The 27,477-nt window shown below is 37.2% G+C and overlaps 1 protein-coding gene across 6 annotated transcripts in view; it reads right to left on the minus strand.

Annotated features, from left to right (window-relative positions):
• Positions 1–27,477, minus strand: part of LOC121327563 (phospholipid-transporting ATPase IH-like) — a 76,169-nt gene that overhangs the window by 21,888 nt on the left and 26,804 nt on the right. For all 6 annotated transcript variants that reach the window (XM_041271652.1, XM_041271651.1, XM_041271650.1 and 3 more), the window contains exons 2-13: positions 19,293–19,415; positions 16,683–16,772; positions 16,308–16,388; positions 13,480–13,587; positions 8,735–8,863; positions 7,768–7,871; positions 5,835–5,885; positions 5,235–5,299; positions 4,799–4,880; positions 3,329–3,479; positions 2,917–3,114; positions 1,906–2,079 (exon numbers count right to left, since the gene is read on the minus strand). In XM_041271652.1, the coding sequence (XP_041127586.1) occupies positions 1,906–2,079; positions 2,917–3,114; positions 3,329–3,479; positions 4,799–4,880; positions 5,235–5,299; positions 5,835–5,885; positions 7,768–7,871; positions 8,735–8,863; positions 13,480–13,587; positions 16,308–16,388; positions 16,683–16,772; positions 19,293–19,415 (1,356 nt within the window). The remainder of the gene's footprint in view (positions 1–1,905; positions 2,080–2,916; positions 3,115–3,328; positions 3,480–4,798; positions 4,881–5,234; positions 5,300–5,834; positions 5,886–7,767; positions 7,872–8,734; positions 8,864–13,479; positions 13,588–16,307; positions 16,389–16,682; positions 16,773–19,292; positions 19,416–27,477) is intronic.

The raw sequence follows: 27,477 nt of genomic DNA on the forward strand, positions 1-27,477 counted from the left end.
CAGGAAAGCAGAAAGCAAGCACAGAGATTTTTTTCTTTTGTTTGTAAAACCTGTTCCAAAAGGTTATTTATTTATTTATTTATTTTACAACTACGTGGGATGCCAATGTTTTTGCAATGTGTTCAAACTGATTTCTTTTATCTAGTTTAGAACCCCTCTCTCAATTTCAGCTGGTGGTCAGTCACAGTTTGGGGGTACTGAATGCATTACGCACATATTAAGAACTCCAATTAAAAATGTTAGTTTACCTTGATAACTCATATCTATCAGATTTCAGCCTGCATCATAATGCAGGTGTGACTCTCATATACAGTGGCTCTCAAAAGTATTCACCCCCTTGGACTTTTCCACATTTTATTGTGTTACAACATGGAATCAAAATGGATTTAATTGGGAGTTTTTGCCACTGATCAACACAAAAAAAGTCCATAATGTCAAAGTGAAAAATAAAATCTACAAATTGTTCTAAATTAATTACAAATACAAAACAGAAAATAATTGATTGCATAAGTATGCACCCCCTCGAGTCAATATTTGGTAGAGACACCTTTGGCAACAATTACAGCCATGTCTATTTGGATAAGTCTCTACCAGCTTTGCACATCTGGGCACTGCAAAATTGCTCAAGCTCTGTCAAATTGGATGGGGACCTTTGGTGAACAGCAATTTTCAACTCTTTCCACATATTCTCAATTGGATTGAGGTCCAGGCTTTGACTGGGCCACTCCAGGACATTGACCTTTTTGTTTTTAAGCCACTCCAGCGTGGCTTTGGCTGTATGTTTGGGGTCATTGTCCTGCTGGAAGATGAATCTTCTCTCAAGTCCTAGGTCTCTTGCAGACTTCAGCGGGTTTTCCTCCAGGATTTCTCTGTACTTTGCTGCATCCATTTTGCCCTCTATCTTCACAAGCTTTCCAGGCCCTGACACAGAGAAGAATCCCCATAGCATGATGCTGCCACCACCATGTTTCACGGTAGGGACGGTGTTCTTAGGATGATGTGCGGTGTTAGGCTTGCGCTTTGCGTTGAGGCCAAAAAGCTCTATTTTGGTCTCATCAGACCATAGAATCTTCTTCCACTTGGTCTCAGAGTCTCCCACAAACTCTAGCCAAGATTTGATGCAAGTTTTTTTCAACAATGGCTTTCTTTTTGCCACTTTCCCATAAAGGCCAGTTTTGTGAAGCACCCAGGCTATTGTTGCCGTACGCGTACGTGTGTAACGCTACTTTTTTTTATTAGAAGACATTAAGTAAATATCAAATACATTAGACTTTATCTACTATTAATGTAAAGGTGGTGCACCAACAATCCTTTAACATACAGTTAAGATGAGCTCAAAAATAACGGGACAGCAACAAGCATTAACCATTTTTGGTACTGTTTCTGACAATGGAGTAATTATAGCCTTAATTGTATACAGTAGACACCTTATACTCTTGTTTTCTGTAAACTGCAGGACTAAGCAGTAATACACAAAAAAGTGGGGTGTACACACAATTCTGCAATCATGAGTGCTTGATTATCTCAAATGTGGCATATACCGCTTTGAAAAACATGTCAAACGAAGTAATAAGTAATTTATAGTACATAGTCCATACAATGACCCAGTACTAATTTACTATCCATTATTGGCTTAATATGCAAACATAAAAAACAGTAACTACTCACAACTCGCATTACATCCCTACAGGATACCCTGACAGTGCATAACCTGTACTGCTCTGTCTCTGTCCCGCTACATGTGTTTCAAATGAATTATGCTTCAATCTCTTTTATACAGTAGTCTAACATGTTTGGTTTGCACTTCACAATTCCAAGTCCAAATGCAATACCCCTTCAATCCTCCAAACAGTACAATGAGATCACACACTTCAGTTCTTGATACTGCTCTCCTGTCAATCTTACCTTTCCACCTGCTCCAGGGGAACAGTCAATCATGTCCATACCAACAGTACCGGTCAGAATCTGTCCGTTACAGATGGCGTCAGGTACATAGATGTGTCCATCAACACAGCACTCAATGAACTCCATGTTATTTTCTGTTAGGGTTCCCGTTTTGTCTGTAAAAACATATTCAATCTGCAAAAAGAGCAAATCCATTCTATTACTTTCATTTCACAGGGGTCAACACCAACAGTGCAACTGAGTTGTTGGCATGCTGTGCTCCAGCCCACAAGGGCAGTTTGTTAGCTTGGCATGAGGAGATTGTCAGCTCAGTGTGAAACGTCATACCTACATGCTTTGCAGATATTCAGCTTATCAAGGGTGTTGAGCTTTGTGTTCTGGGGCAGATTTAAACCAACAAGACACATGGTCAACAGTTATACCCTGCATAAATACATTCACACAGATTTATTTTACATTCAGATACCCCTTTTCAGAAATGTCTAAAGTTTGCTATTTAGACAGGCTTCAGGTGGGTATTTACTGCTATAACATCCCCTTTGTGCTATGGCTGTTTTCCTATTAACCTTCCAACCCATTCTCCCAGTGCAAAGGGGTTTTTAACTTTGAGAACCACTGGAAACTGACATATGATGAACTGCAGCCTTGTCACCAATCAGACTACCAGACATAAGCCAACTGATGTTACGACCAAAAGAAAGAAAATATTAAATAATACAAAACAAAGTGAAACAATAAATCCAAAGTCCAATACTGCTGGTGCAACTTAATGTTTTACTCATGGAAATGCATAGATTATTAACCACCACATGCATTAAAGCAACCATTTTTCTCAACCCTTTACTCCCCCCCATGACAAACATCTCCCTATGCAACACAATACTCGGTCCAAATGTTCTATCTATAACAGGAAAGTGGGTCACAATGGATACATTTCAGCAGTAATGAGAAGAACATTTATTTCGGAAAGACCCTTGTATCCAACATTCAATGTGCTGAGCTTTAACATACCTGTCCCAGCTCTTCATTTAGATCAGAGGTATTAACTAGAGCACCTTCTCCGAGTTCACTGTCAAACATGTCATCATCCCAGGTTATGAAATAGGAACCCAGGAACTTCTGCATCTCTACGGTGACGTACATCGACACAGGGATGATGTAGTTGAACAGAACCATGAAGGCCAGAAAATCTGTAATCACTTTGAGGATCTGCAACAGAAACAAAAAAGCGTGTGTGACGACAGCCCACGTCTGTTTAGATAATTTGAATACACCCCCCACCACCCCTTATGTCGCCTAGCCAAAATCGTTTGAACCAAGGCTAAACGAATTAACTAGATACTACATATAAACCTTTGGCATGGGAACATGCTTTTCATTAATCAAAATGCACAAAGATAAATTTATTTTTGGGTTAATTTACCATGTTCCTTTGCCTTTCTGAATCTGTTTTGTGGTTGTAAAAAGGTTCATCTCGGTTAGGGTCGCTCTGCCAAACATACTTCATTACTGTATTGATCACAGCTTTACTGATCAGAATACACAGGTAGACAATCAGGTAGGTATTCATAGACCTGTGTGGGCAAACACAATATTGAGAAATTACAACTGCACTTTCTCATTCAACGTCAAAACAAAAAGTCACTAGAAATACAATAAGAAATGAAGTTTAAGTAAATTGATCAACAAAGCAGCCAACATCATCATGGAAAACAGCACTTTACTGCAATTAAAATGTCAAGAAAGGAAATTCAGTATAGATCTCCTTGCTCATGTTACATACTAGAATATATATGTTATTACTCATCACCTCCCATTAAAAAAAAAAGTGTTTCTGACTGGCATATAAAATGACTCTTTCATAGAGTAAAATAAATAAAAAAAACAACATGAACACAACACTAACATTAATTAATTCATACATTTGCAATCTGTGGACTATCACTTTTTGAACATCTCCATCACATCTCTCTTAATACTGAATGAAATATATTTACTACAACATCAAATTCTTCAGAAGCAATGCTTCTAAATGTAAGCCCCCTACTGGAACTGAGGAGGTCAGACTAGTTCAGGGCATACCTTTCAACCCCCTAAGCAACTAATTAGGAACATCTGCCCTTCAGTGAGGGAATGAATAACAACATTGCTAGGCTATGTAAGTGAAAGCACCTGTTCCTTGCTGCAATAAAAAATTGACAATACCAAGAATGTTCTGTGAATGCAGTGAACAATTTCTCAATCTCAACATCAGCATACAAGAGGGTATTTGTAATATGCATTCCAGTAAAACCCTCCTTTGTATTTGTAGTACATTTGACAGCATTGCAGATAGCAATTTGGCAGGATTTCAGATATCTTGACTAAGAGTACATGGAATACTGCAATTCTAACTGGAATACAGTAGGATTTCTTTGTCTTTCTACTTGCATACAACACTGAGAATTGGAGGTCAAAATGGGTTTCTGTGGAATGCAGATCACTAGAGAGGCTGAAAGCCTCCCTGACAGCCAAGATCATGTGCAAGTCATGCAGTCAGGCACAAACTATTTGGCACCAATTTCTCAGTAATTCCCCTCTCTTTCTCTTTCCAGGACAGCTTTTAACCTCATCACTGAGCAGAGTGACTTTCTTGCCTGCAGCAGGAATGAGTTGCAAAGTCGTTGACTTGCTATCAAGTCTGTTTCCTATCACCACAAGATCAATTCATGCAAATTTCTATCTGACTGCAGGTCACATTTAAACAATGAGGCACTTGCTGTCAGCAAAATGTCTGGTTTGAAATATTTCAGTGCTGCATTATTAACAGAGACATTAATGAATACAGTATACGGAGCACATATCCTGCTTTTCAAGTTAGGGAAACAAAACTACTTTTAGAAGGTAACCTTACTTCTCCACAGCAGATCTTTTCTGTGACTTCGACTGGTAATTCAAAGCCATTTTTGTCTCCATGCCGGTGTATATGACGACAGCTAAAATGAGAGGAATGAGTTAGTCCAGACTGACCATGTTAATTAAAAACTAACAAGAGGAATACAGTAGCAGGTAAAACTAAGTAAATAATGACTAAGAACAAACTATAAAACTCTTACCAGCATCTGCACAACATTTTTTTAAACAAATTTTAATTATTATATTGCACTAGGTTATTACTATTTTAAAGCCATCTTATTGGAAAATACAGTATCATTCGTAATACTGCATTTAGACTAGAATTTCTTGTTAACTGTCTAGACTCTAGACAAAATTTCTGCATCATACAAAAATGAATGACATTTGTAATTAAACATCGTAAGCCAAAAAATAAAAAAATGATTTAAAATTACCAAAAATGTGTTCTGTGTTCTTTAAGGTAGCTCCTCTAAGAAGTAGATTTTCGGATCCCAAAGGCCTGTAAACATGTATCAAAACATAATAAAAGAATTATCCAGTTTCTTATGAAACAAATGAAATGCAAAATATTAGTTAGTGGATAGGGCTGAGCAGGGCATGCCGATTTTGCTTACAATTTGTGGTACATAAAAGCAATTTATAAGCAATTTATAAAGCAATTTATAAAGTACCACCACAAAACTGCAGAAACATTTCTATTTTGTAAACTGAACTAAGTTCATTATACCAATGCACTCTGAAGCTTTTAACAAAACCACATTGCTTTCCTTAAAGAAATACAGTTGTGTTCTTTTGATAAAAACAAGAAAACATGGCTTTCCACTCGATCTAGTCTAGAAACAAGACTGAGGAAGATAAAGTGATGTAAAATAAGATTAATTTGAATCATTATGCATCACTGGAAGATTAAGATTTTATTTAGAATTTTTTTTTTTTTGTAATTTTTGAACTGGACAAACTCGGAAAATGAACATAAAATAAGTGTGACATTTAACTTTCTTAACTTAACCATGAGACTAAAAATACCAAATTACCTGGCAATAGGCTCATCCCGGTCTTGATGAATATTTATGCGGCCAACGAATCTGCAGGCAACAAACAAACAAAAAGAGCTTAGTCTGGCTTCGCAGCAGCAGCAGCAGCAAACAACATCATTTATTGAACATCTGATACCTCATAGGGGAAAGCACAGGATCATATGCTACTCGGGAAACAGGGTTTTATAACAAGAAAATGCAATAAATATCCACGGTAGTCTTAATAAAGAAGACGGAAACTAATACTGTTGAGAAATACATATTTTTCGATATTCAATTACTTCTTCATTAAGCTTTCTATCTGATTCTACCCATCAAATGGCCCCTCTACTGCAGCTGCTTCATCCTTTGCAAATAGTATGAAGATCTGAGATACTCTCACATGGCCCAGGTGATAATTTGCCCGATCTGTGGAATTCAATAAAGTAACAGATATTTCCTTCAGTGCCTACCCTGATGTTACTGTTAATGCAAGCAATACAATATAATTCACTATCATATCTAATGGATGGAGCTTTTCTAGAAGCTTGACATCCACAGCAAAGCCATCAGACCTATAGTGCCAGAGGACAACACAGATCTGAATGGCTCCACTGCAGACCCACAGGCGTCCTATCAGCCTCAGGTGTCGCTCGTGCGCGATGAACCGTGGATTGCCCAGCCGACCTAAGACATTCCCTACCCGGGCGGAGCTCGGACAATTGTGTGCCGGCCCCCGGTCACGACTGGCAATGCCTGGATTCAAACCTGTGATCTCCAGGCTATAGGGCGCATTATATTATATTAATAATCTGGCAGAATATACGAAGGAAGAGGAATTTTTAGTGAAATTTAAAGTGTCAAAAATATGCAAAAATGCAGAAAATCAGACAGGGGGCAAATATTTTTTCACGGTACCGGGTGTATGTGTGTGTGTGTGTGTGTGTGTGTGTGTGTGTGTGTGTGTGTGTGTGTGTGTGTGTGTGTGTGTATATATATATATATATATATATATATATATATATATATATATATATATATATATATTAAAAAAATATGTGAAGGTCAAAATTACAATCTTTTTATTATTATTACATGTACATACAAATCACCTGATCGAAACTGGTTTAACTTTTTGCTGTGCACGATAAATTACGTATTGTTATGCTCGGGCTGTATCCTTTCAATCAAAACCAAAGCTTTCAAAAAGGAGTGTTTCTTGACAAGTCTTTCATACAAAACATTTCTCTATGTGCCTTTCTTATGAAGAACAACACGTTTAGATGTTTTGAATTTTTATAAATAATGTCTATAATATTAGGCTTCTTTGTTGTGAACCTCTTTTAAAAAATGTTGCATCTTAAGGTAGGGGGTGGCAACTCCACATTCACTGTTACATCTTTGAAAAGTCTCCAGGGCATTTTTGTACCGAAACGTTACATTGTAATAGCCAGAGCATAAAAAAATGGACAAATGACTTACTCATATGCACCTAAACAGACATAACAAATGGCAAGACATTTTCACAGATAAACCGAGCTGACAAATTACACTTTTGTCTTAAATCCTTCTCTAGACATTTTAGCTCCAGTAACTTCAGGACGAAGATTAAATTGTGTAATGTCTGATAAATTAAACAAACACTGCTCTATTAACAGGCTATTGTGCATTCATTGATGTTACAGCTTGCTGTGCTTTGAGGGGCTTTGTTACTTAAAAGCACTAGCTGGGATAGGCTAATTGGCAGACTTCTTATTGATCACAAAGGGTTTGCCAGGAAACTGCCTGAATTCCTTCCAGACTGCAAAAACTGTGAATGAGACGTATCAGTTCATTTATGATTCATACAAACTTTTATTTTTTCGTGTTGCTCTACAGGCTCTACAGCTTACATATTTGCTTATGACCCTCAGACTCAAGTATGTACCAAACTCAAGTGTTGTAATCTTACTTGTAAAGGTCAGACTGGGGCTGTTCACATTCAATGGTTGCGTTTATCATATCCACCTCTTGCTCTGTATGGAATGCCTTTGTGTCTTGTACAGCGTAGTAGGTCTTGGAAGAAACAGAAAAAGCAAACATTAACATGAGCTATAATAATCCCATATTGATGTAAGGGATTCCCAAATGCTAATAAATTCCCATGTTTTGTTATTGGAGGGAGAAGGTACGTTTTTAACGTAGGTCTATATTAGACTACTGAGTATAATTTGATGCTCATGCAGCTTCACAGACTCTTCCAACTTCTGTCTTCCTTCTCAGAGCCCCAGTGTTATCCCTTGCATTCTGAAGTGGTTAATAAAGTCTGTGTTTTCTTTCTTTTTTTTTTTTTAAAGCAGTAGGTATTGTCTGGAACTCCTACACCTATATAATTTGCAGCACAGTTTTGAGTGTTTAATCTTTTGGCAAGACGACTGCTGTGACGTGCATAGCATGAAAGATCCTGCATTGCTGTAATTCCTAGGTGAACTTCTCTAAATTTATGCTCCAAGGTCATTCTGGTTTCACTTCTCCCTCTAAAATGAACCAAAATAAATAAATAAATAAATAAAAATGTACCTGTGAAGCTAGTTAACATTTCCAAGTCATCAAATTATTTAATAGGATGTGGCAGGATATTCAGATTATGACCCAAACAGCCCACAAACATCCCGCGTGCTCTATTATAAAACCATTCAATGTTGTCATGCACTGTTTCTCATGCACTCATTCTTTCATGCTCTTGTGTATTTGGGTCTCTGTTTTAAGGTTTCTGTTAAACACAAACAGATGTATAACACACCTTGAAAAAGGTCAATATAGTGTAGATACAATAGACACCGGGCTGATTTAAAAAGTCTCAGGTTTTAACATTTTTTTTATTTTTTATGGAGATCTCTATTTTCCCTGGTCTTTTCACATTAAGCACATTTCTTTACCTTATGGCTGGATTCTCCATCCAGACTGGCAGTTGTTACAAAACACGTCCCATCCTCCCTGCTTGATGACAGGAAGATTAAATCACATGGGAAAGTTTCATCTTCTTTAACCAAGACGATGTCTCCAACCTGAGAGGAGAACAAACACAGCAGACTAACAGATTGGAGTGTGAAAATGACGACAAACAAGAGAGGCTGGAAATACTGTTAGTCTACCCAGAAATAAAACAGATGTTTCAACTTGTTGAAGGTATCTCAATGAAAACATCTTTAACAGAAGAAAAAACAAACAAAAAAAAAATCACAAAGTGTAACATAATGTGTAAAAAAACCTCCCTAGCTATTTATTTTGTGATGCACAACAACACACTGTACATTACATGGCATTATGTTGAAAAGGCAACAGAAATGGTTCACAGTGGGTACTTATTTTATTTAGTTTGCAAACATAGGGCATGAACCTAGCAGGTCAACCCGACTTGCACCACCTGCATCAGTAAATGAAAAACCATTCCAAAAGATACAGGAAAGCAGGACTCCCCCTTAGGTGGACAGCTGCTGATGCAGTGGGCTTATTCAGGGTCTTTGTGCTTATGGGGATTCTTAAATCAATTTACATAGGAAGCTTATCAGTCTCTACTGTAATTAGCTAATCTTAATGGCAGCATAAATAATACATTTCTTTACTTGTTAAAGTAAAAGGTGGAGCAATTAAGCTTTTCAATTTCATAGCTTAGATTCTAATTTATTGTTGATCTGGGCCATCACGTGGATGTGGCATGAGTCTAATGCACAGGCTGCATGGATTTAACTGCTTTTATATAGAAAGCTTAACAAGTTAAAAGTACTTCTACCAGGATTTGAATTCAACTGTCAATCAAAGGAAGATGATTAATTCCCTTTGCACCCTAGCCAAGAAACTCCATTTAAAAAAAAAAAATCTATAAGTGTCTTAGTGGACCAATTCTAGGGCTGTGCATAATAAGAACACAGAGGTCCCTAATGCCTAATATCCACTTACAAGCTGGACCAAGAACAGCTTGGGGATGGTGGATTGTAAGGGTTATTTTCAGTTTAGTACATAAGAACATAAGAACATAAGAAAGTTTACAAACGAGAGGAGGCCATTCGGCCCATCTTGCTCGTTTGGTTGTTAGTAGCTTATTGATCCCAGAATCTTATCAAGCAGCTTCATGAAGGATCCCAGGGTGTCAGCTTCAACAACATTACTGGGGAGTTGATTCCAGACCCTCACAATTCTCGGTGTAAAAAAGTGCCTGCTATTTTCTGTTCTGAATGCCCCTTTGTCTAATCTCCATTTGTGACCCCTGGTCCTTGTTTCTTTTTTCAGGCTGAAAAAGTCCCTTGGGTCGACACTGTGAATACCTTTTAGAATTTTGAATACTTGAATTAGGTCGCCACGTAGTCTTCTTTGTTCAAGACTGAACAGATTCAATTCTTTTAGCCTGTCTGCATATGACATGCCTTTTAAGCCCGGAATAATTCTGGTCGCTCTTCTTTGCACTCTTTCTCGAGCAGCAATATCTTTTTTTATAGCGAGGTGACCAGAACTGAACACAATATTCAAGATGAGGTCTTACTAGTGCATTGTGCAGTTTTAACATTACTTCCTTTGATTTAAATTCAACACTTTTCACAATGTATCAGAGCATGTTATTAGCCTTTTTTATAGCTTCCCCACATTGTCTAGATGAAGACATTTCTGAGTCAACAAAAACTCCTAGGTCTTTTTCATAGATTCCTTCTCCAATTTCAGTATCTCCCATATGATATTTATAATGTACATTTTTATTTCCTGCGTGCAGTACCTTACACTTTTCTCTATTAAATGTCATTTGCCATGTGTCTGCCCAGTTCTGAATCTTGTCTAGATCATTTTGAATGACCTTTGCTGCTGCAACAGTGTTTGCCACTCCTCCTACTTTTGTGTCGTCTGCAAATTTAACAAGTTTGCTTACTATACCAGAATCTAAATCATTAGTGTAGATTAGGAATAGCAGAGGACCTAATACTGATCCCTGTGGTACACCACTGGTTACCACACTCCATTCTGAGGTTTTTCCTCTAATCAGTACTTTCTGTTTTCTACATGTTAACCACTCCCTAATCCATGTACATGTGTTTCCTTGAATCCCAACTGCGTTCAGTTTGAGAATTAATCTTTTGTGCGGGACTTTGTCAAAAGCTTTCTGGAAATCTAAATAAACCATGTCATATTTGCAATTATCCATTATCGATGTTGCATCCTCAAAAAAATCAAGCAAGTTAGTTAGCACGATCTCCCTTTCCTAAAACCATGTTGACTGTCTCCCAGGACCCTGTTACCATATAGGTAATTTTCCATTTTGGATCTTATTATAGTTTCCATAAGTTTGCATATAATAGAAGTCAGGCTTACTGGTCTGTAGTTACCTGGTTCAGTTTTGTTTCCCTTTTTGTGGATCGGTATTACGTTTGCAATTTTCCAGTCTGTCGGTACCACCCCTGTGTCAAGAGACTGCTGCATGATCTTGGTTAGCGGTTTGTAAATTACTTCTTTCATTTCTTTGAGTACTACTGGGAGGATCTCATCCGGCCCAGGGGATTTGTTTATTTTAAGAGCTCCTAGTCCCTTTAACACTTCTGCTTCAGTTATGCTAAAGTTATTTAAAACTGGATAGGAACTGGATGACATGTGGGGCATGTTGTCAGTATCTTCCTTTGTAAAAACTTGTGAAAAGTAATCATTTAATATATTTGCTTTTTTTTCTTCATCTACGATTTTGCCATTTGTATCTCTTAAACATTTAATCTCCTCTTTGAATGTTCGCTTGCTGTTGTAATATTGGAAAAACATTTTGGAATTGGTTTTAGCTCCCTTAGCAATGTTCATTTCTATTTCTCTCTTGGCCTTTCTAACTTCCTTTTTGACTTGCGTTTGCAGTTCTGTGTACTCTTTCTGCGTACTTTCTTTTTGGTCCTTTTTTAATGCTCTGTAAAGTGCCTTTTTTCGCTGAATATTTTTTTTAATTGATCTATTAAACCATTTTGGCAATTTAGTTTTACATTTAGATTTGTCTACTTTAGGGATGTAATTGTTTTGCGCCTCTAGTACTACATTTTTGAAGAACAACCATCCTTCTTCTGTGGGTGTTTTCTCTATTTTACTCCAATCTACTTCTGTTAGTCTCTGTTTCATACCTTCATAGTTTGCTTTTCTAAAATTGTAAACCTTAGCTTTAGTCATTACTTTTGGGGTTTTAAAAAACACTTCAAATGAGACCATGTTGTGGTCTGAGTTTACCGGTGGTTCTCTGACCTCTGTTTTAGTTATTCTATCTTTGTTATTTGAAAAGACTAAATCAAGGCATGCCTCCCCTCTAGTCAGTGCCTTGACAAATTGTGTTAGGAAGCAGTCATTTGTCATTTCCACCATTTCTATTTCATCCTTCGGCAAAGCACTCCTTGCAACAGCATGAATGCAAATACCCCTTCAAAATTATTACCATGTAGTGGTCAGTATTGTCTTAATAATAATAATAATAATAATAATAATATATAATAATAATAATAATAATAATAATAATAATAATAATAATAATAATTTGTGAGGAATTAAGCTGATGTAATTAAATCAATGTGGATGTTGATGTGATAGTGATATTACAACTGTATTATCCACAGCTCCATAGAACAGCATAAGATAGTCTTCTTGCTGAATACATTTTGATTTTGAAATGACTACACTTAAAATTGAACTGAACAGGGATCTATATTAACTGAGGAGTCCAGGGTGCTGCATCCTCTCTTGTCTCTTCCAGGCAGTGGTGATTCTGGATGTCTGACATGTGGTGTCATGTTCCTGCAGATGGTGCAGCGTAAACTGCAAAACCCCTTGGCTGAACAATGGTATGAGACGGTTCTGAAGGACAGCAATGTAACATGCCAAATTGAGATGCCCCTCAATGAACACCAACTCAGTCTTTCCACTGAACCAAATCACACCACAGACCATGACGTTGCTGCCCTGTGCTTTCTGCACTGTACATTTGTATGGGTGTTTCTGCTGGCCACTCACCCATTGCAGCCCACCCTATGCAGAACCCTTTGTGCCATGCATGGGCTCATATTTGCAGAGTTGCCAATGTCCACAAGGCTGTCGTGGGGTTGGAATGAACCTGGTGAACAAGTGCTCATTGTGCACGGTTTTTGAGGGCCGGCAGGCTGACGTTGTGCAGCGGTAAGACTCTACTGATGATACGTCACAATAACGTTATGCACACAGCCATTAGAAAGCCCTTCACTCCAGACAGAATGCCCAATCACATGACCTTGTGTAAAAGGTGAAATATCACGAGCACCTACTCTCCAGGGCATACTGTATACTTCTGAGCTCAACAATGCAGGTGACTGATATTTATACCACAGGTGTGAAGGTACTGTGAATATTTTGGATGCTCATTTTAATACACATACATACATACATACATATATTTTAGAAATGACCCAACCCTAAATATAAATTGATGCACAAGGTTAACATGTTTCAGTATTGTTACCACATCTGCCAGGGAACTTATTTTCATCCTCTGTTTTGCTCACAGGCCTAAGCCCTGTGTTGATTAAGTAAGGCCATGGGGGTAGCATACATTCACAAGTAATATAAACATAAAACACAAATTCAAACAGCTACACTCGATTGGCATTGGTGTGTGACCATCTTTCTTGTTTGAAGTACTACTCACCTGCAATTTTCTGCTTTGTTTCCTCACCACTTTGCCATGCTGAATGATGTGGACAGGACACTGGTTCAATGCATTGTCTGCTTTGTGTCTGAGCCAGTCTTCATAGCCCTGGAAAATAGTGGAATCAGCACAGAGCAAGATGCATTTGGATACTTTTTTTTTTTTTTTAATTCTTTGGGTACAGTATCTATTTGAACAATCAAAACTCTTACAAAGCTTGATTGTATGCATTAAACAGAAACGTGGCTTTGGGCTCTTAGCTGATCGCTGTGCAAGACTACACACGTTTACACTGATGCTCCAAGCTAGTAAAGATAAAAACAAAAGATGCTTCTTTAGAAGGTACTTACTAGATCTTATCTTTGCACAGGAGTTAAAATGCTAATCTGTGTTCAAACCTGACAGCTTCACCACAGGCTAAACCAATTGATGAAACATTTTGTCACAAGTTATGAATACGCTTTGTGAATCATAAACGCAACAAATACTCCTTGCATTACATATATAGTTTTACTTTATCACAGTTCCAATTTTGTTTATTAATATCATTATTCATATTTTGACTACTAATTATATGACTGTTACTGGAATTACTACCATTTTTAATATTGTTGTTACTATACTATACTTCAAAACAATGTTATTATTAACTTCACTTTTTTTAAAAGTTATTATATGCTAAAGGTGAACACTAAATAGGGAATTAAATAAAGGTGTATATAGCACAGGTGTTGCTTAACAGTTCTATGACAACATAAAGCCACGGTATACATGTGTTTCAAATTAAATGCTTTTAGAATCGGGGATCGTCCTCTTAGGTCATGAAGTGTCATTAAACAGCACCACAGGGAAATAACGTGGCTTGTAAAGGGATGTTGTTATTTTGACGGCATCTACACCATAAGTAGTAAATATTAGCTTAATGAAATATGCATATTTTCTGATTGAACTGTTACACTGTTTAATGTATTACATATTTGTAGAAAGTTAATAGACAAAGGTTTCAGCTAATGCTTTCATCAAGCTTCTCAGCAGTTTTACCATAAATAATACAACAACTGGACACTTCTATCCCATTGTCTTCTATGGAGGTCAGTCATTCTGATATTACTCAATAAAGGAAAAAAGGACACTAATTAACACCTGTTCTAAAACCACTGCTTCCTGATGAAACGCTTCCCAGGGACGCTTGAGCCCTTCTCTCAGACAGTGAACTCTTTTAGTGGACTATATTACAGACAGAGGTAAAGAAATAAATACGTTTAGACAGTTCTGGTATAACACTGACAAAAGCATTCCTCAGTAATAATGAAACTCCCTCTTTCAAATAATGACTCAGTTATATTATTATCTTGTAACATGCCACACTAATGCCATTATCCCTTAATCATATGATAAAATGTTTGGATGTTTTTGTATCATATTTGTATACAGTGTTATTCTTAAATTCCAATATACAGTATCGGGGTCTCTTTTAACGATGTGGTGGATTTTAATACCACCCCTCTTTAATCCTATATTAATTCTGCAGGTGTTTCCCCCAGGGCTGATTTACTGAAACACTTAATAATTATTAATATAATGTAGGGGAGCAGTATTTAGATCTACCTCTGTTTCGATCAGTAAAATAGAACCCATTACCTTTTTGTACATTCTAACCAAAGGAATTGTCTTTGATAAGTATTTTATATTCCCGTTGTTTCACTCTGTTGGCCACTTCCTCTGCTGTGAGCTACATATTTACAGTACTGCAGCTTCAGCTTAAGCTCAAGCTAATGCAAGTGTCAATATAATGAATACTTCAGAAAAAAAAACTGCATAAAAACTCCTCCTAAGCATAATCTCACTGGAAGTACAATTTGAAATTCACACTCCAAAGCATTACAAGACATAGCTCATTGCTTCATGGCTTTGTAATATGCCTGTTCCAGTCATATCTGCATAACAGAGGTCTATTACAACACTATGCATCCATGAACTCTCTCAGGACCACACCACATTGGAACACAGAAACGAACCACACCTTCCTCACTACTTTTTATATACTTTTTTTTTATTGTATTCAAGCAAGTGATCTGCTGTGACGATACATTGAAAGGTTTCTTTAAATCCATGTATTCTTTCCTGAAGTATGAATTTTAACAATGTTGCTTGTCCCAAACAATTGCATGGGGCTTTTGTCAGATTTAAACAGTATAAATCACATTTCACTGGCTTGTTTGTGCACGAGTCATTCAGCCTATTGTAATGTAATGCTTACAGCATCCTGACAGTTCAAACCCCAGCTGTAGCCACTTAGAAGAAACTTGCACACAACAATATGCAGCATCTTTGTTGTTATGACAGTACTTCTATATGAAGATGTTATCTCTGACATACTCTGCAGTAAGAGAGGAGAACAGAACTGTTTATGAAGAATGAAAGAAAAAAAGAAAAAAGAAAGAAACCAATCTTCATTAGTTTGTGAAAAACACAGCTTCCCTCTCAATTAAATCTCTGAAACCCACCAGTATCAAAGGCATGAGTGAGTTATTTATAACCTGGGCTCTCAGACTGCTGAAACACAATCACCTGGCTCTGCAGCTGCTGTGCCAAACCATTTTATTTTCATATTGAACCATCTGATTCCACCAAATCATTTTGTCCCAGAAGGCAGGGATGTCAAACACCGCACTATCAGTAACAGATGTGGCACAGATGTGGCATGTTTCAGATTAGAGGCAAGACAGTAGAGGACAGGTGTGTGGAAATGTGCCTTTCTCTTGCACAGCAGTGCTCCCCTTTCAGTTCATCATAAAGAACACCCCAAAATCTCTGCTTTGACTCACCTGTTTAACAGCTGTTACTGTGATTACAAAGAAAAGTGGGAGTCCACTTGTAACTGGACTGGTTGGGGTATCAATTATTAACTGAAACAATAAGAAAAAAAAGATTGCATAATAAATTATTAAGTTTAAAAAAAAAAAGATACTTTAATAGTGAAAAAATGACACTGTTTCAAACATATTTAAAGGTCAATAGAGGAACTTCAATAAAAAAGTCATACTATTAAAAAGGTGCAGTGTTCCATAATCACATTTTATAACATCACAAAACACATTGTAATATAATATAGAGCAAATCAGGTATTGCTTACATCCTTTATATGAACTTAAAGATAAAAAAATAATGATAATAAAAAAAAAGATTACTGTATACCTTACCTGTACTAGAAAAATGATTAGGAAATAAAAATTGGCAATTCTTCTAAATTGTTCAAACATGTTTTTGGGCACAAAGTTCCAAAAAGTGTACTAGAAAAAAAGAGGAAGAAAAAAAAAAGATTGGTTATTATAAACTTGCAAGATAATGAAACTTTACATATACCAATATAGATATTTTCAGACCAACTGGAATGTTCAATCTGTTTTTGCAGAGTACAATTCTAAATGAGTGATTTTCTAGTTCTTGGCTGAAGTTAAAACATTTGTTTAGAGGCTTGCAATGCATGTTTGCCAATGTACTGACATTTTCCACTTTGACAAAAGTCCCGCAGGCAAACTAGACAGTCTACACATGCTTAATAAAGCCTGACATGAAGAAAAGTGCACTTAACTTTGGTGTACTCAGCCAAGAAACATTCCCAAATATGCTGAAACACATTGATACACTTAATGCTTGAACCAGCTGTCTACCATATCTGTGTATATTTTACACTTGTATTTTATGTTATTGGCTACAAGGACAGTATTTAATGTATTACTAGCTTTAATCTGGATATTGCTTACTGAGACAGTCCAATTCTCAGAGAGGCTCTGAGAGTGACCTAATTTTACAAAACTGGTATAATTAATATGTAATTCCAGAGGCTGGCATCTGAACTATGACTTTAATAACAATAAAAACACCACAAAATGAAATGTGTCTATTGCTTTGTTTTTATATAACCAGGCTCAATTGCCTATACAGCATATAAGAGATTATGTAGACAAGCAAATTAATTAGTCAGCCTTCCCCCACCCCTACTTCTAAATCGTTCACTAAATGGCAGTCTAGCCAACCTAACTGATAGATTTGGGTGGATGGTAAACATCCCTTAAAATAGAACTGTCAAATGTTACACAGTTTTGCAGAGAGCGCAGCTGGTCAAACAATGAAGCTTTTTCCCCTTACATTTATTTTGCTTTTATGAAGGTCTAGAGCAACGTTTCTCAAATGCAGCCACCAGCTGGGTTTTGAACTGTGCTTTCATTCAACGAAGTTCATGCTGCTCGAATTCTGATTCCTCATATAGCTTCAGTTTCTGTTAGCTGCTATTGGCCAGCATTAATGTCAATTTAATCACTGCATGTTGATTGGCCAAGCTTTCAGTCTGATCACATTTCATTTTGGCATGCATCACAAATCTCTGCCCATTTTGCTTTGTGTCAGTGCTCATTAATTGATCAGTGAGAGAAGACTTTAGTAGCGAGACGTGAAAACAACAGTATGGAGTAATATTATTTTCTTTAGTGCACAGAACAAAATAGTGCTACACATGAATTCAAAGGCAAAAATCCATGTCTGTCTAAATGACATACAGTACCTGTAGCTGATAGATATTAGAAATACGTATCACAATGTATTTTGCCTTGTACTGATTTACCATTTTGCCAGAATTTGCGCAACAGTTTTTGAAATGGCAAGTGGTGTGTGGGATTAGCATAAAAAACAGTGCAGCCTCAGATTTGGCGAGTCAGAGGATATAGATGCTGTTACAGTGCATCACTCGAAAACGCTTTGCATGCTCCAAACACTGGCCAAACTTGCAAGGTAAATATTACATATAGTTAGCAGCATTTTCCACCTTTTCCACAATTATTTTATGAAGAGTTTATTTGTTTGAGATACTAGAGAATATCAATTTTGTACAAACAGAATCAATGAATGTGGCACTGGTGGTATTAGTATTTCCTTTGTTATATGATATACATCAGGCCTAGTCTGCACACTTCATACACGATGTATTTACACAGCTCAGTGTATATTGTTTATTACAATATCTCTAATTAAGAACTCATATTTACCTCAGAATAATAGGACAGAAAGTGAAGTATGGCCTTCATTTTTCAATAACCAATAGTATGGTACGTAATTTTATGCATGCAGGATATAGGGTCCTTAAAAAGACAGAATTGCCTGCAACTTGACACTATGATTCTCCGATCCAATTCTTACTGCTTACTAAAACTGCAGTTGAACAGATTTTTAAAAAATTAAATGTAGTGACAAGTTTATACTTACATTGTCAAAAGCTAGCTAGCTATAAATAACTTTATAACTGAATTAAATAATCACTAGGCATTATCAACAGAACTGGCACCATCAGATGTTTCCTCCTTAACTCTGCAGAGGCTCAAAGGCTGATGCAGCACTCTATGGGTTCCCAGTCAGACCAGCAACATAGCATGGGTGGGATGCATGACTCACCCTGAACTCCAAACTGAGCTTTTACTAGCTGAACTACAGGGGACCCCAAAAGACAATTTCAATAGCAAATAATAATGACCTTGATTTACATAGACTAATGACTTTTTGAGAAATACATAATTACAGCTGCCTGTAAAATATTCATGGGATTGATCAACACTCTTTCTGAAAAGGGAATATTAAGAGAGATCAGAACGACAGAACGACAGCAATGTGATTCCATAATTGTTCGGTGCAATAAAAATGATTTGTCTGATCCCATGTTAAATGTATTCAATTATTGATTGCTGGGGGAAAGGGAGGTCAGATCTTAGGTGAATCTATATATACTGATATATGTTCATAATACCTGTGATCCTCCTTACCTTTGAAGAAACAATCCTGTTGTCTGGATATCTCTGTGGTATGTAAACATCTGCGCCTGAAGGGGGTTCCCGGTGCCCAATGTATATTGTCCGACTGTCCACCCAATTCTCTTCTCCTGCACACTACAAGACAAAAGACATCACCTCAGTTTAGTGAACCGTATTGCCTGCTCCCATAGCTATTGCAAAGCTGCATGGCTCGCTGAAGGCACCTATGTCAATTTTTTTTTTTTTTATTGTTCCAGAGAAACCACATTTGTTTCCTACTGTATAATAATATAAATATATATATATATATATATATATATATATATATATATATATATATATATATATATATATATATATATATATATATAAAATCAATCTTCTATTTTTGCTCATACCTACATTCTTAATACCCAAGCTTCTTCAAATCAATATCCCTTTAATGAGCTTTGCAGTATTAAAGAGCTACTTATAATAAATAAACAACCAGACAGGTGAATAAATGTGTCCCACAGGTAATAAGTGAAATGAGCAAGCAAAGACTGCCATGCATGACATATACTGTATTGCAGTTGTGACATCAGAACCGAAAACAACAACTAATTTAAAAGTGCATGCACAGTAACCCAGTCTGTCACTTCTAATAGACAATGCACAATTGTATTTGCAAAAAACAAAACAAAACAAAAAAACTTTATTTTTACCCAAACAACCCTAAACAATGCACTTCTTCAACTACAGTACAGCAGACAAGAGACACTAACAAAAGCCAATGCTTCTCTAACGTGCTGCAGTACAGCACATCGGTTTAGGGAGTCAGAACACTAACAGCTGGTATAATATAGTTTGGCATTATTGAATCCCAGAAATTGTCTGTAATCCTATCCGCTTAGAGTGCAGAAGGCTCCACAGCACCATTTCTCTGTGAAGAAGAACATAAAATATTTCTGTACAGTACAGTACGAGGACCTGCGACTGCATCAGCAACAGTTTGTCAGTTTATTTGATTATTTTTGTCTTAAGTAAGAATTTGTAACAAATTGCCTAAAAAGTGAAGACTGTTCCAAAGATGTCCCATCTCATCTAATCAATACTGACAGTAATGTATTACTGTACAAGGGCCTACTTCAAACACTGCTCTGCCCCAGTTTTAAATCTGTCTCTAGGGTTAATTGTTAAGCTCAGTCATTTTACAGGTTTAGCATTCCTTAACCCAACATACTGTATGCTATAGTACCACAAAAAAAGGTTACGTAAGACCATTCATCTGTCAAGAAGATATGGATTTAAACAGTAATGAAATCAGACACGACAGACCTTATACCTAATTGACTGCTTTATAGACAGTCAAAAATAAATCACATGTTATATGTGAATTGGTCAATAATTCAATTACTTATATTATATAAGCCCCTAGATTATTTTGTTGTTTCAAACAATCAAAACCCACATACATATACACATACTGTCTCATTATACCCTAGTACTTCTTGCCAAATATTAAGAATAAGTAAAGAAACTAACACAGTCAATTATTTAATGCAATAATTGATTAACCTCCCGCTGAACTTACTCTAGTTTAAGAACAACCAAATAGTAATGAGAATTGTTTCCATTGTGCCCGACTTGGTAGGAAACATAAGGCAGAGGCCACTACTGCTTTAAGTTCTAACTTTCCAAAGAGAGTGTACTGTCAAAACACAGTACAGAAAGCATTTTGGTTTGTATTTACAGATCTCGTCAGCCTACATACTGTCATCCTTATCTTATGATCTACAACATTTACATTGGGCTACATTTCACAGTGAAATGAGCAGGAGGAGTAGATCCCCCTTCACATCAGGATTCAAAAATCAGCATTTTGAAGTAAAATTCGGTGTTTGTTTTTCTCCCGTAACATTCCTACCATTCTAGCGTGCAAGACAGCACCGACCACATGCTCACATCAGCAGGTACAACCAAGGATACAGTAGCAACAGTGAAGCCTCGTCAAACAAGAATGTTAGCAGCATGCATCCCCCACCACAGCTGTGAAGTCACAGTTAGAGCTGTTATCAGTATTTATGAAAAAGCTAATGACCATGAAAAATATCAACAGTAGTTACAGAATAGTATAAAATAAGCTTTAGCGTCTTTCAAGAAAATTTGATAAGCGATTATCCAGACATTTGCAAAATGTAAGTGTGACAGAGACGTACGTATGGATGAACGGGCAGACAGATAGACGCATTGCTAGGCAACCAATTGAACAGTTAGACTGGCCCGACGCCGAGCTGATCGGGAGGTCCTGATTGGCTGGGGGGGGGGCATGCCTGAGAAGGCTGCGCGCAGCCCAAAAGGCATCTGTGCCACAGCTCAAGGTGGCTGCACTGCCTCGCTACACAGAGGGGAACTTTGTTTACATCCAGGAGGAGAGTGTCGGCTCTGCAGGATAACTACTATAGAACCCTCCAACTGCAAGAGGCTGCCTGTGAAGGCTCTGCTCAGCCAGAACCGGCACAACGACCCACAGTCGCTGGGAGTCCAGGACTTCGGGAACAACAGCAGTAGGTTAGTTTAGGGGATGTTGATCCCAAACAGGGTTGTTATAGTGTAGTAGGTTCCTGGAGTGGGACCTCTCTTTTAAAGAGGCTAGTGCTTGCCTTTCGTGTCAAACTTTTATTTTTAGCTGTTTTGTTTTCTTTATTAAATCTGACATTAGGGCTACCATTGTTGGTACCCTATTGGTAGCATATGTGTGTGTTGAATAAAATCTGCGCACCTGTGCGGCATGTTAACACTCAATGCTCTATCTGCCTCATTATTATTCAGTGACGACCCACATATCTAACGCTTCCCCCTGTTAAAGTGACTATCATCTTAGCATGAATAATGAGGTCCCTCTTTATATAGCTTCCCTTGTTGCAAGCCTACAGATGGAAGTCTCAATTTTTTATTACTAGTCCCTATTTTAGTGCTCCTTTAGGACTGGTGCCTTACCTAAGGCGTTACTCCTGACTTAAATGCTGAAACACTGAGAAGGTGATCAGTTTGAATGGTTAGGACCTGGGCTGCCACCATTATTGTTCTTACAATACAAATCTCGACTCACTTCCTGTTTCCCTCACAGACTCCAGAAGAGACACCCTTTTGCCACGCCCTTGCACATTCTGTACTGTAGTGCACTGAACAGACTTACTTTGGATTCTAAATGCAAGTACATACGCATATCCTTTGAAAGCAATTATCTCCCTGTAGCTATTACATATATGTTCCGTTTTGTAACTGCACACATAAAAAAAGCAGCATAGTGGGGGGTTGACAAAATAACTCACAGCATGGTAATATGGGAAAGGGAAACACAAACTATGCTTTCACAAATCAATCTCTCGAAACTGCTGTTATGAACCATCATCAAAGTATCTTTCCTTATTTTCTTGTTTCAAATGCTGAGTTGGGGGGGCAGCTAATTAGGTTTTTGGAAAGTTGTGTGGATTTAAACAGCAATGGCAACTGCTGTTGAATGCAATTCAATTACAGTTCAAACTGTGCTGGTGCATTTCTTGAACATACTAGACTATCATTATTATATAATGGTATGCCAGCTATTATTCTTCAGAATTATCCTGTAAATGTAAAGCTGGCTGCATCAGAAACTTTGACAATCCCATTAAAGTCCATTTATAGACACAAGGCCAGACCCCTATGAGCAAGGAAATCAATAGTTCTGCCTTGCATTAACCAATGTTACAGTTTTGTATTGTGCTTTTTGTAGTAACATCCTGCTTTTTACAGTCTGCTTTCCGGTGACATCATGTCTTTCCGTTCAAAATACTACTGTACACCACAATTCTTTTGTTTCCCCTGGGAAAGCTAACCATATTACATGACTTAAGAGGAGCTTAAGCCCACATGTAGTATTGAGATTCCTTCCCCTGACACTAGTCTCAGCACCCATTCTTAATTGCAATTGCGTGAACAATGAATGAATATTTTATATAAAATACTATATGAGGAATAGGGCAATGTTACCAACTGTGGTAGGTACACAGGGAAGTGAAGATTAGATTTCACGAACACTCTTGAATTTTCTGGCTCAGCTGTTTTTGTGTAATATAATCAAGTTGGCGGCAAAAGGTGATTATCAAATACCCAATCCTCTAATGAGGCTTGGGACAGATAGGGGTGGTACAGATGTGACAAGGTATTCTAAGTATCATCAACATGTTGTCATTGCAGGACAACTGCATTGATATTGGAAATTAAATCTACCACATCCCGCCAAAAAAAATAAAAATAAATAAATGTATGTGTGTGTGGCAAAGTGCCCCGCCCCTGTGTGTATTTTGTGATTATGTGTTGTGTGTTAATGTTGGTGTATAGTCATTGGTACACAGGATATAAACGGCTCTGTGTAACACAAGTGTTTAAAATGTATATTTGTATCTAGGCACAAGGATTGCACAGCACTTCACGTGCAAGAAAAATGTAATAATAGGTGAGCACAGGGAATTGTACTTTATTAATTCATATGCAGTTGTACCGCGACTCCAATTGAATGACTGATTCGCAATCGAGTCTCAGTACAGCTGCATAAAAGCAGCATGTTTTCACTCACTCGGGGTTGTGTGTTGGGTGAGTGGAGAATGGGATTGGAGACGGAGGTTATAATAATAATAATAATAATAATAATAATAAATAATAATAATAATAATAATAATAATATCAGCTCACCGTGTTTGTCTGTGTAGTGCGTTTTGTTTGTCTCTTTGTTAAATGCTGAGCGAAACCAATCGCTCAGCTCCACCTCTCTGTTGTTTATTTCCTGGTTCCTGTTTCTGGCCTGACGTCACCCACTACAGCCGTCTTTGTGACAGTGTGTAATTCCAATACTGTGATGAAATTAATTTCGGTCTATGATTTTCAAAGATTGCTAGTGTACCAGTATTTGTATGCGACTCTTTTGTACCGGTGTTTGTGACTTTACTATTATCAAATGTAAAACCCATTCATTGTTCTTTGTAATACAAGTGCACTATACTGTTCAGTCCTGCTAGCTTTGCAGATCAGTCTAAACATCTGGTCTTGAAAACATGATGTGATTTAAAATGGCAATATATGATTCTACACAGACAACAAAAATGGTTGAATAAAACCTTTTTTCAAAATCCTATTTTTCTTGTTGGTAGTATACAGTAAGAAAACGACACCTTTAAATGTTGTTGTGTTGTTTAATAAAATAACTTACAATATAGAAAATGACTCCCTGTCTCCATCATCTTAAAACAAAGTATGCATGTTTAGCTCTTGGCAGCCATTTAACTGTCAGCTCATTTATTGTATTAAAGCTTTGACTTATATACATTTTTTTTGACTGATAATTGGATATGGCAAAGTTCTACTGTATTAACTCAGATGAAGCTACACCATTCAATGTTTTCTTCTTAAACACCAAGAAAAGATTCTAACTCTCCATCCCAGCTCCCACTATTTCATTCTGGACTATTAAAACACAAATCTGTGTCAGCACAGAGATAGAAATAATAACACAAAAGAGGTCTGTGCACTCCACCTGACACATAATGGCTCTGGAAGATAAGAGCAATCGCCACATCCAGATGTCTGAGGGGAACGGTGATAAATTAGGCATGGCTTAAACAAACTGAAAAACTGTCCCAGCCCTAGATGAGGAAAATAGAGGAACAGATTTTCCCATAATTTGCCGAAAAAAACCTTTTCAATGGCTCCAGCTTAAGAACAATAAAGAAAGAAATATACATCTGTCGAAATGTACAATACAAAGCAAATCTGCTGTCACTATCAATTACAATGAGTGCTGTAGCTGTATTCTATGGATAAAGAAGACAGGTATGTCGGCAAGAGGTTCTTCTGTTAGAAACAATTTGATATTAGGGTTACTAATATCTGTACTTATGGCCGTAACTAGATAGGACGACACAGAGGTCATGTCCTCGGTTGTTTTTTTCCATCATCAATGCTGATGCTTATGTAAAAAGTCTGGTAAAGTACAAAAGACTCTGTTGGTTTGCCTTGTAACACAGATTTGGAGGTTGAATAGTAAATACCAAGCAGTCATATAAATACTGCCAGCTATAGCTTGAAACCTGAGTATGACCTTGGTAGAATGCCAGCTCTGGTTACGATGCTGTCTGTACTATATTCTTATGCTACAGTACATTTTGTGAATAAAAATAAAATGCATCTTTTTATTTGGTACGTTTAGCAAACTATATATGTTGAATTAATGTATTTTATGCACCTGTTTTTTGATTTCCAACCTTAAGCTCCTTGTCCATTGACTTTCCTGTAAATCAATACCAAAGAGATCAGCATGTCGTAAATAATTCCACACCTGTAGACTCCATTTGTAAACTGTTTACACTTACAAAAATAAAGACACTGGTGGCTGATGCACACATATTGATCCATCATTTCGAAAATGGGCTTTCCATTTTCTTGTGCTGCACGTACTTACTTTGTACCGAACATGATACAGCACCTGTATAGTATCTGGTTAAGCACATTCACCTTTATGGCTGATCTGTTATAAACAAAACAAACATTGCGTTTGAGATCATGTTTTAGGTAAGTGAGAAACAGGTTTTCCTCACAATACTTTCACACAAAAACATTTTCCACAATAGTTCCAAAGCGGTTCTGTGTACTTTATATCTTCTGCTTGTCCAAAAGTAATACATGGGTGTATTGAGGTACCTGCTATACATCTGCTGCCAACAAAAGCTTCTTTATAGTACTGATTGGCTGCATCTGGTCCCTCTGGATATTTTTTTTATTCTAAGGAAAGGGGGAGCCAGTTCGCCTCTGAGAGAACATTTAACAACTTAACTGTGGCTGTCATGCATGACGAGTAACAGTATTAGAGCCACAGTCTAAACCAATGTACCAAGGTTAACCTTCATTCCATTTGGATAATTGGTCAGCATTAGCCTAATGAAGAAGCTGTTCTCATACAAACTTCTAAAACTATAAGTATGCTGTCCTTGCAAATTAAACTCCTTCTACTTGACACTTTAACCTGAAATATTACTGTTTTGGCAGTCACTGAATAGCCACCATTAGTTACCTACTGTGTATACGCGCACACACACACACACACACACACACACACACACACAATAGGCCTATGTTATTTGAGGAGTAAAGTTTTTGCCATATAACACCAGATATATTGCTTTGCAACAGTATGTTGGTACTTTGTGTGGAATTGTGACAGCAATCTTAGGATACCAGTTAGATACCAAAGTTGCAAAGGAGAAGGGCACAAGACACTATTTATAAGGAACCTTTATTCATCTATAAATGCTAAGTGCTTAAAACCAGTAGTGTATACTGTAGACTGTAGGTCCTCTGCACATCCCACTAGGTGTCATGTTGTACACCAGACAACACACCATAAGCAGCCAATAAGTGTCTAATGTATTATGTTTGTGAGGTCTTAGTTGTTAAAGCAAGGAGCCAGGAGAATTTGGGTTTCAATTCAAACACAGCCCCAGACAGACGTTGACCTTTGGCCAGTCATTTGTCTCAATCCCACCCTCCACCTCTGTGTAAAACAGCATGTTTAATCTCATTTAGTCTATTCTGGGTAATATTGTATTTAATGCACAGTAAATTTGCTGCAGTCCAGGAGAACTACTCATCCTATGTGTAATTGGTTTGATCTTTGAGTACTCAACTGCCTGCTTATCTTTCATCGACAGCCATTCATGTGAATCTTCCCATGCGTTTTTGACTAAAGCTTGTAATGAAGCAGGGGTTACTACTATAGTACTTGCATGTTTCTTTTGTTAAGGGGCCATGTCCTTGGACTGCCTAACAGCCAATGGGTGTTGTCCTCTCATTTACATGTAAAGCATGTCAAAACCTGATGCTAAAAAACGCACTTTTTTTTTTTTTCAGCTGTTGTCCTTGCTGTGTTTGAACTGTGTGTTAATAAACTAATATGGGGCAAAATATAAATCATATATGATGGTGTCTTTTTTTTTTTAACACCCGATAATTGGATATTTCCACTCTCAGTTTTCTCACAGAACTGAGGTTATAGTTTACAATAATCAGCTGCCATTCTACCTTTTTGTATTCTCATGAAAACACTGGCTCTGTTCAAAGACCTCAAGTTTATTTTTTGTTTTGTTTTGATGGATCACATAAAACTCAGTTATGATTCTAGACAGTT

This window comes from Polyodon spathula, chromosome 15, assembly GCF_017654505.1.
Source record: "Polyodon spathula isolate WHYD16114869_AA chromosome 15, ASM1765450v1, whole genome shotgun sequence".
NCBI lineage: Eukaryota > Metazoa > Chordata > Actinopteri > Acipenseriformes > Polyodontidae > Polyodon > Polyodon spathula.